The sequence below is a fragment of the Orycteropus afer genome, unplaced genomic scaffold, assembly GCF_000298275.1.
Source record: "Orycteropus afer afer isolate SDZICR_OR568_19922 unplaced genomic scaffold, OryAfe1.0 scaffold00015, whole genome shotgun sequence".
Classification (NCBI taxonomy): domain Eukaryota; kingdom Metazoa; phylum Chordata; class Mammalia; order Tubulidentata; family Orycteropodidae; genus Orycteropus; species Orycteropus afer.
In genome coordinates this window covers 3016368-3027605 of record NW_006921602.1, presented here as the reverse complement: position 1 = coordinate 3027605, position 11238 = coordinate 3016368, and the positions used below count along the sequence as shown (strand labels likewise).

Here is an 11238-nt window from a genome sequence, read left to right as displayed (position 1 = left end):
GCCTGGTGGAACCACTGAGACTATGGCTCCTAGCTGCCCTTCAGGTCTGGAATTGAACCCACACCTGTGGTTTCCAGCCAAACAAAATACAGGCACATGAGTTGAACATTTACCTCAAGTAGATACACTCCTTGGAGAGAACAATCATGGGAGAAAGAAGCGTTGCTTATTCACAGGGAGACAGTTCAGGGGGCAGTAGTGTATGGAGGGATGGACACTGGGAAGAAGTAACTATGGGGAGGAAGTGGGGGGGGAGCTGTTGCATTGTGGTAAACTGTGGTCAATGGCATGAGACAAAGTATATGTGAACTGCTTTATGGAAAGTGAATTTGCTCTGTAAACTTCACCCCAATCACGATTAAAAAAAAAAAGAAGAAGAAAACAAAAAATAAAAAAGACAGGAATGGATCTCTCATGACACAGCCAGTAGGGGAACAAGGTACTCATGTAGGTAACTTTGGAAATGAGTCTGTAAGACTAAAATGCAAAAAGAATTACACATAATTACTGTCCTGTAGTTGAGAAAGTTATTTTCCATGGAGTATGCATTAACAGTTCTGATAGTGATATATTTGTATACTGGAAGTGAACAATTAACTTAATGGATGGTAGATATTGGGAGCCAGATGTCTTTCTATTGGGACAGGAATTTACAGATAAGGAAAGAGAGGAGGCTGCATTGATCCATTTGGCATTGAAGTAGAATTGAAGACATTAGTATGAACTCATATTTAGCCTAATGTAGACACAGATGATTACATAGAAAAATATTTGATACATGTATATACATATGTTAGTATACAAAAATATACTTCCTTGCTTTGTCAGCTGAGAGGGCCTGAAAATAATGATACTGTAGTGTCAAAAAGTAGTCTAGCACCCAGATCTTGATTTCTAATACCATTATCCAATAAAAGGAATCAGGGTTCCTTGGAGAAATGGTTGATTCTAAAACTGAGGCAGGAAATAAACAAATATATGATTCTGGAGCGTCTTAAAGTGCCAGAAAGTAAGGAAGTGCTAAGCAAACAAAAGAACCAACTAAAAAGAGCTGCCAATGGTCAAAGCTGGAACAATTTGAACAACAAAATAGAGTAGTATTGGATTATGACCCAAAGAATAAAATAAATGTTCATGAGTTCATTCTGATATAAATAAGTGATTGAATAAATAAATAAATTAGGGGAAAAAGACAAATCTCCTGGGAAGAATAATTCCAGATAATTTATATAGATACTCTGCCCTCTAGGAAGAGGGGCATAATTTCCTACTCTTTGAATATGGGCTGCTCATAGTAACTTCCTTCCAAAGAGTTCAGTATGGACACGGGAGTGGGGGTAACTTTTACATTGGAGAAACCTGACACATACTACCTCAGCCAAGTGGTCAAGGTTAAAATCAACAGTTATAAGTTACATTAATAATATGTATCCTGACACCATCTAATAATGAGAAAAATGTCAAATTCCAGTAGAAGGACATCCTACAAAACAAGAAAAGTCTAAGAAACTCTCACAGCCAAGAGGATCTAAACGAGATGACAACTAAATGTAATGTGGTATCCTGGATAGAATACTGGAACAGAAAAAGGACATTAGGGCAAAACTAACAAAATCTGAATAAAGTATGGACTTCAGTTATAAAAATGTATCGATATTTGTTCATTAATTTTGATAAATGTACCATACTAATGCAAGGTGTAAGAAGCTATGGTGGCATAGTGCATAAGGCATTTGACTGCTAAACAGAAGGTTGGCAGTTCAAACCTACTAGCCACTCCATAGAAAGAAGACTGAGCAATTTACTTCCATAAAGATTTACTGCCTCAGAAACCCAAAGGGGGTCTCTGCGAGTCAGAAATCAACTCAATGGCAGTAAGTTTGGTTTTTTTTTGGGGGGTAATGCACAGTATTAGTAGTGGACTGGTTACTGAATATATGGGAACTCTCTGTACTAGCTTCTCAATTTTTTTTTTGCAAATCTAATGGTGTTCTAAAAAATAGTCTATTAAAAAATGAAAGTACTGTCTGAAGGCCTCAAAATAATGCAGTGTTTTTTTAAATTTTTGTTTCCTGCAGTTTTGAGAGTGTCTCCTGCCTTGCTGACTCTACTTCCCTTTCAGACATCACTTTTGATGGCAATCCAATAGCTCAAGAGTCATGGTACAAACACACTGTCCTTCAGAATATGATGCAGCTGCGCCAGCTAGACATGAAGAGAATCACGGTGAGAACTCTACCAAACTGTCCACCATATTGTGTCCTTAGTGTGAATTAGAAAATTGAAGTGTATCTTCTTTGTTTTAAATGTTTCTTAATTTTAGTGGACTATAGATTATCATGACTATATACTTCATAATTATAATTACAGAGTTTTTGTTTGTTTTACCACCTGCTTTCTAACCCCAGTTTTATTGTGGAACTGTAAGAATTCCTGGCCTTCTATTTAAATTAGTTATCATGCTTATTGTTCATTCTTGCCTAATATCCAACTTATAATTTACTTTTGGATGCATAAATAAAAGTTCCACTGATAAGTGTGCTGTGATTATAACTATGAGTGCTAGAACCAGACTGTCTGAGCGTGTATCCTGGCTTGACCACTTTCTAACCATGTGACCTTTCAGCAATGTCTCAAACCCTGTGAGACAGTTCTACTCTGTCCTACAGAGTCATTATGCGTAAAGTAGCTAACCTTAGAACAGGATCCTAGGAAGCACTATGTGGAGCTGCTATTATTATTAATCTACCACCCACCTGTTAGTTTGTCATACTGTGGTGGCTTCGATGTTGCTATGATGCTGGAAACTTTGCCACCAGTATTTCAAATACCAAGACTGTCACCCATGCTAGACAGGTTTCAGTAGAGCTTCCAGACTAAGGCAAGAGTAATGAGAAAGGTCTGGCAATCTACTTCAGAAAATAAGCCAATAAAATTCTATGGATTATGTCATATTGTGGACATTTAGGGTGGCTAGAAAATAGTTGGAAGTATTGATCAATTCATGAATATCAAAGGTCTTCTATGCCTCTCTCTTTGCTTCAAGATGGAGATACAGTTCTTTGTCCTCCAAGTTTGTTCAGATCTGTACTGTCAACACTGTTTCGTCCTTTTTTGGTGACTTTACCCATCTCAGTGTCTTTCTGAATTAAGCTCATTGGTACTTCTAATTGCCCTTCCAGAAGAGATCAAAATTAGTATCTATGGGGTTAACCCACTTATATAAATTAGTACTAAATTATATATGGATGTTTCTCCTTGTTAATTTATATGTCAGTCTTATCTACCCAATTAATAAATATAGTCCTTAAGTGTAGAAAATCTTCTTCCTTGCCTGACATATGTGATGTCCTATAAATGTTTATTTCCTTCCATTCTTTATCCAACACATTGCTGAGATGTAGTTGAGCTTAATAATGTTCAATAAAGACTTGTTGACCAAGTAAAAATTACCTACTCCCATGCCTTAAATAAAGCAGAATATTACTTTGTATAAGTTTGCTCATGTGATAATTTGTTTGCCTTGTAAGGAAATAGGGGAAGATCACCTAGGATGGGAGCAGGGCCAGCTGTTCTGCAAAATTCAGAGCAGCAATCCTTATACACGTGCTTCTCTATTGTTTAATTTTGAAAATTATGAATCTTGGAAACAATCTTAAAGTGACAGAAGAGTTGTAAATGCAATGCAAAAACTGTTTCCTTGAATCATTTGAGAGTAAACTGCTGACTCAATCCCCCAATAATCACAAACACTTTAGTATGTATTTTTTACAAGCTAAGACTTGTTCCTATATAACCTCAATATAACCAATAAAGTCAGGAAATAAACATTGAAAAATTGCTAGTGTCTAATTCCCATACCCCATTAATATTTCACCAGCGATCCAGTCAGAATTACATGTTGCATATAGGTGCATTTAGTTGTCATGTCTCAATAGTCACCATTAGTCTGGAGTAGTTCTTCAGTCATTTCTTTGACTTTCATGACAATTACAGGCCAATTGGTTTGTAGGATGACCCGCATGCAGGTTTTTCTGATGTTTCCTTCTGATTAGTTTTTGTCTCTAGATCTTTGGTGTAAATATCAGAGAAGTGATATTGTGTTTTTCTCATTATATCATTCCTATCAAGTGGTATATAATCTATATGTGTTCCTTTACTGATGATGTTCACTTTGGTTAAGGTGATGTCTGCCAGGTTTCTCCATGTGAAGTTATGCTCTTTCCATTTGTAATCCCATTCCTCAGAAAATTTTTAATTTATCTTGTCAGTATGAACTCATCATTTTCTGTTTTCACTCGATAGGTTATAATTCATTACTATCATTATTTATTGTGATACTTAAATTGCCCTCAGTTTGGCCAGGGAAGCTGCTTCAAACTACTTCTGTGTCCTTTTGACATGTCTCCATCATTCTTTAAGGTTCCCATACTTTCTGTCACAAGATGTTCCAATAAAACAAAACCAAACTCATTGCCATCGAATCAGATCTGACTCATAGTGACCATTCCTTGGGTTTCCGAGATGGTATCACTATGGAAGTACATTGCCCCATCTCCCTTCCAAGGAGTGGCTGGTGGGTTTGAGTCACCAGCCTCTGGTTAGCAGTCAAGTGCCTTAGGCACTACACCACCAGAGCTCCAGCAGTGAGTTTGATTTTAAAATGTTCCAAGCTCATGGAATTAGCCATTTTGTCAAGGAGTCCTGGTTCCTTTTAGTGGAAAATGGTATTTAGAAGCACAGATATGAATATTAGGTGTGCTCATTGCTACTGGGGTTTGCTGCTCAAAGGTCCTCCGAGTGGACAGGACTAGGGAATATATATACACACACAAAAAACCCCTACATTGATACATACATGCATATATATGCATCAACATTTGTATTTACATTTGTGTTTATATATTGAAAACCATGAATTCTCATCCATACATTCTATTCCAGTCTAAGATTCATTTTAGTGTTGTTTTTTCCTTTCCATATTTGAAATTACCTTCTCTAACATTGAGAAGCCTGACTCTTGTTATCCTTAGTATATTTACTTATTTGATCAAGCATCCTGTACATAACCACCGTTCTTTGCTACCACTACCACTTTCCCTCATAGATGTCCCTGTATCCCACATGTGTTCTAACACCCCATGATAAGGCATAGCTATGGTCCTTCAAGTGGACACTCTGACCCCCTACCCTATCCTACACTCCCTTTGGGTGCTCCCTTACCCTACTGAGGCTCCTTCTGCCTGTGGTTGGCTACTCCCCATGTGGGCACCTTCTTTAGCCTGCTTGGACTTTGATATCCCCAACATGATCTCCCTCTTCACCTTACTCGGTTATGGACACCCCAGCCAGATAATTCCCCTGTGTGGATGCCCTTCTCACTCCCTTTGGGTGGGGCTTGTTGACTACATGAGGGAAGAAGCTGAAATTAAGGAAAAATGGTTAAAATAAGCCTAAGAAGCTTCTTCATCCCCTTGTGCTTATGTCCTTGGAAAGCTACAGAATGTATGTGATCAATATATGAAGCACAACTTAAAATGATTTCCAGTTTCTAAGAATGACCTTTAATTTTAAAGCTGTAAATTAGTGCTAAGAAGCTGAGATCAATATTAGTCTATTATTTCTGTAACTAAGCCATTAACTAGAAGGATTCACAAGGATTCCTTTAATGTAATTTTTTCATTATTAATGAGAAATATTAACTCTAAAGACATTTGACCTTTAGTCAAACCTTTCTTCCTCAAATGACATTTAAGTTACTAATTTGATGAGATCAAAAAGAAAGCTAGAACCAAACAAATGGGTAGGAAAGATAAATACCATATTACTTCAAGTTTCATTTTATCTTGTTAACTAACTAAATTGGTTTCTATTAAGCAAGTATTCTATTAAGTATGTGGATTACCTTATATGATGCAGACAATAGAATCTTTTTCTGTTATTTAATTGGTGAAAAATTGTTGAGTCTAAAATCCAAATACAGTCTTGTAAGAAATATATTTGTTTTCCCAAAGTTATGTATAAATTTAATGCAACTCAAGTTAAAATCCCATCAAGTGTATCATTAAAGTTAGATAAAATTATTTTTATGTTCATATGGAAGAGTAAATTTTTTACCCCAGAACAACTAAGAAAACTGCAAAAAACTGTGAGGCTAGGAAAGTGAGGGTCTGCTTCTCACATATTAGAACATACTGTAAAGTCACAGTGATAGAATCAGTATGTGACTGGTATAGAATTAAGTCAATGGAACATTCTAGAGAGTCCAGAAATTAACCCCATATATGAGAAGTAAGTATAAAATTTATTTCCATCTATTTATGTGAACTTTTAATTTGAAACATACATACATACAGTAATGGCCACCCGTAAATGTACAATATGATGAATTTTCACTAAGTGACCATGCCTCAGTAACCCATACCCAGATCAAGAAACGTAGTCATACAGGCCCTGAAAAGTCCTCTTAATGCCTCACACCAAACCCTATTTTTTCCCTTCCCAAAGGTAACTACTGTTATGTTTCTAACACTATAGATGAATTTTTCTCATTTTGGAGCTCTGGATTTTTTCTCTCAACATTCTATTTGTGAGATTTATTCATGTTATATATAATTGTAGTTCATTCCTTAATGTTCATCCCTCTTCTCCTAGATAGTCCCATGATTCACTTCTTAATTTCTTCGGGTCTGTGCTCAAATGTCACCTCTGGAAAGAAATTTTCTCTGACAATTCTGTTTAAAATACCTTTCCCTCTCTTGGCCCCTTATCTTTATTTGTCTGTCTTCATCTTATTCATTACTACCTGACATTACATTATACATCTATTTATTTGTAGTCCAACTCTGAAACATCTTTGAATATAAGCTCCATAATGGCAGGAATATTTGCTGCTGTTAACATTTTTACTTTCACATGATCCTTAGAATTACTTAAAGTTCCTTTGGATGAAACTTATATTTCATCAAGTCTAGACTTTGGGAAGAGTTGACATCTTTTCAGAATTCAGCCTTTCTTCCCAGGAATGTGATATGTTGATGTTGTTAGGGGCCTTCACGTTGGTTCTGACTCATAGTGACACTATATACAACAGAACCCTATATAAAACAGTGCCCAGTTCTGTGCCATCCTCACAATCTTTGTTATGCTTAAATCTGTCATTGAAGCCACTGTTTCAATCCATCTTGTTGAGGGTCTTCTCCTGGTTTGCAGACCATCTCCTTTACCAAGCATGATGTCCTTCTCCAGGGATTGGTCCCTTCAGACAACATGACCAAAGTACGTGGGAGAAAGTCTGGTCATCCTCACCTTTAATGGAGCAGTCAGGCTGTACTTCTTCCAAGATAGATTTGTTCATTCTTCTGGCAATCCATGGTATTTTCAATATTATTCACCAACACCACAATTCAAATGCATCAGTTCTTCTTCAGTCTTCCTTATTCATTGTCCAGCTTTCATACGCACATGAGAAGACTGAAAATACCATGGCTTGGGTCAGGCACACCTTAGTCTTCAAAGTGGTATCTTTGCTCTTTAACACTCTACAGAGGTCATTTGCAGGTTTGCCCAATGCAATAAGTCATCATATTTCTTGACTTCAGCTTCCGTGGGTGTTGATTGTGGATCCAAGTAAAATGATATCCTTGACAACTTCAATTTTTTTCTCCATTTATCATAATGCTACTTATTGGTCCAGTTGTGAGGATTTTTGTTTTCTTTATCTTGAGGTGTAATCCATACTGCAGTCTGTAATCTTTGATCTTCATCAATTAGTGGTTCAAGTCATCTTCACTTTCAGCAAGCAAAGTTGTATCATCTGCATATCGCAGGTTGTTGATGAGTCTTTCTTCAGTCCTGATGCTGCATTCCTCATATAGTCCAGCTTTTCAGATTATTTTCTCAGCATACAGTTTGAATATGTATAGTGAAAGAATACAAACCTGATGTATACCATTCCTGGTTTTAAATATGCAATATCCCCTTGTTCTGTTCAAGTTATGTCTATGTACAAGTTCCTCTTGAGCACAATTAAGTGTTCTGGAATTCTGATTCTTCACAATGTTTTCCATAATTTGCTACAATCCACACAGTCAAATATCGCATGCAAGTAAGATCTTACTGAAGATAATTCAAAAACGGTTGCAGCAGTATATTGACAGAGAACTTCCAGAGGTGCAAGGTGGATTCAGAAGAGGACGTGGAACAAAGGATATCATAGCTGCTGTTGGATGGATCTTGGCTCAAGGCAAAGAATACCAGAAAGATGTTTACTTGTGTTTTATTGAGTATGCAAAGGCATTTGATTGTGTGGATCATGACAAATTATGGATAACATTGAGAAGAATGGGAATTCCCGAACATTTCATTGTACTCATGCAGAACCTGTACCTTGACCAGGAGGCTGTCGTTCAAATGGAACAAGGGGACACTACATGGTTTAAAATCGAGAAGGGAATGCATCAGGGTTGTATCCTTTCCCCACACTTATTCAATCTATATACTGAGCAAATAATCCGAGAAGCTGGACTACATGAAGAAAATTGTGGCATCAGGATTGGAGGAAGAATCATTAACAACCTGAGATACGCAGATGATACAACTTTGCTTGCTGAAAGTGAGGATGACTTGAGGCACTTACTGATGAAGGTTGAAGAATACTATCTGCAGTATGGATTACATCTCAACATAAAGAAAACAAAAATCCTCACAGCTGGACCAATAAGCAGCATCACGATAAATGGAGAAAAGATTGAGGTTGTAAAAGAATTCATGTTGCTTGGTTCTACAATCGGTGCCAATGGAAGCAGCAGTCAAGACATTAGACAAAGTGTAGCACTGGGTAGGTCAACCATGAAGGAACTGTTTCAAGTGCTGAGGAGTAAGGATGTCTCCTTGAGGACTAAGGTGCACCTGACACAAACCATGATATTTCAATTGCCTCATATGCATGTGAGAGCTGGACAGTGAATAAGGAAGACTGAACAAGACTTGATGCTTTTGAGTTGTGGTGCTGGCGAAGAATGCTAAAAGTACCATGGACTGCTAAAAGAACTAACAGATCTGTCCTGGAGGAAGTGCAGCTGAAATTCTCCTTAGAAGTGAGAATGGCCACACTTTGTCTCACCTACTTTGGTCATGTTGTCAGAAGGGACCATTCCCTGGAGAAAGATGTCATGCTTGGTAAGGTGGAGGGTTGATGAAAGAGGGGAAGGCCTTCAACGAGGTGGATTGACATGGTGGCTGCAACAATGGGCTCAAGTATAGTAGGGATCATGGAGCGGGCATGGGATTGGGCGGTGTTTCGTTCTGTTGTGCATGGGGTCACTGTGAGCTGGAAATGACTCGATGGCACCTAACAACAACAACAACAACACAGTCAAATGTCTTTGCATAATTAATAAAACTCAGGTAAATATCTTTCTGATATTCTTGGCTTTCAACCAAGATCTATCTGACATCTGCAATGATATCTCTCATTCCATGTCTTCTGAATTCAGCTTGAATTTCTGGAAGTTTCTTGTCAATATACTGCTGCAACCATTTTTTAATTATCTTCAGCAAAATTTTAGTTACATGTACTATTAATGATGTTGTTCATAGTTTCCTCATTTGCTGGATCACCTTTCTTTGGAATGGGCACAAATATGGATTTCTTGTCAGTTGGTCTTTCAAATTTCCTTGCATAAACAAGTGAGTACTTCCAGTGCTGTATCTGTTTGTTGAAACATCTCAATGCGTATGCCATCAATTTCTGGAGCCCTATTTTTTGCCATTTCTTTCAATGCAGCTTGAACTTCGTCCTTCAATACCATCAGCTCTTGATCACATGCTGCCTCCTGAAATGGTTGAACCTTGGCCACGGTAACTGTGTATTCCTTTCATCTTCTTTTTCCTGAATCATTCAATATTTTTTACTTAGAATCCTTCAGTATTGCAACTGGAAGCTTGAATTTGTTCTTCAATTCTTTCAGCTTGAGACATGCTGAGTGTGCCCTTCTCTTTTGATTTTCTAACCCCAAATTGCACATTTCATCATAATACTTCACTTTGTCTTCTTCGGCAGCCCTTTGAAATCTTCTGTTCAGGTCTTTGCTTCATCATTTCTACCATTCACTTTAGCCATTCTCCATCCAAGAACAAGTTTCAGAGTCTTTTCTGACATCCATTTTGTTCTTTTCTTAATTTCCTGCCTTCTTAAAGACCTTTTGTTTCTTCATGTATGATGTTCTTGATGTCATGCCACAACTTATCTGGTCTTTTGTCACTGGTGTTTTTTGTGTCAAATCTATTTTTTAAATGGTCTCTAAATTCAGGTAGTATATAATCAAGGTCATTTTAATTTTCTTCAGTTTCATCTTGAATTTGTACATAAGCAATTGATAGTCTCTTCCACACTCAGCTCCTGGCCTTGTTCTGACTGATGATAGTGAGCTTCACCATTGCTTCTTTCCACAGATGTAGTTGATATGATTCCTGTGTATTCCATCTGGTGAGGTGCACATTTATAGTCACTGTTTTTGTTGTTGAAAAGGGGTATTTACAATGAGTAAGTCATTAGTCTTTCAAAATTCTGTCATGTGGTCTCCAGCATCATTTCTTTCACCAATGCCAGGTTTTCCAACTACCAGTCCTTCTTCTATGTTTATAATTTTCACATTCCAATCACCAGTAATTATCAATACATCTTGATTGCACGTTTGGTCAATTTCAGACTGCAGGAGTTGGTAAAAATCTTTAATTTCTTCATCTTTGGCTTTAGTGGTAGATACATAAATCTGAATAATAGTAGTAGTATCTGTCTTCCTTGTAGGCGTATGGATTATCCGATCACTGACAGCATTGTACTTTAGGATAGACCTTGAAATCTTCTTTTTCATGACAAATGTGATGCCATTCTTCTTCAATTTGTTATTCCTGGCATAGGAGACCATATTATTGTCAGATTCAGAATGCCTGATATCAGTCTATTTCAGCTCACTAATGCCTAGAATTGCACTGATCTGCACTGAACACTTTCCCTTGTTACCCTCCCGAGAGGGACCGGGTCTCTGGGAGTAAGGTAAGCACGGGTGGGCTTGTGCTTACTCACTGATCTGCACTGAACACTCTCCCTTGTTACCCTCCCGAGAGGGACCAGGTCTCCGGGAGGAAGGTAAGCACGGACGTAGCACAGAGTAGCAGGCCGGAAGAGCAGGAGAAAGGGGTAAAACCCAGGAAGCCAAAGAGAAGAGCAATCAG

At 37.6% G+C, this 11238-nt stretch overlaps 1 protein-coding gene across 1 annotated transcript in view; it reads left to right on the top strand.

Annotated features, from left to right (window-relative positions):
* Positions 1-11238, top strand: part of LRRC49 (leucine rich repeat containing 49) — a 328583-nt gene that overhangs the window by 128025 nt on the left and 189320 nt on the right. Inside the window, exon 10 of the mRNA XM_042783131.1 lies at positions 2079-2226. Within this exon, the coding sequence (XP_042639065.1) occupies positions 2079-2226 (148 nt within the window). The remainder of the gene's footprint in view (positions 1-2078; positions 2227-11238) is intronic.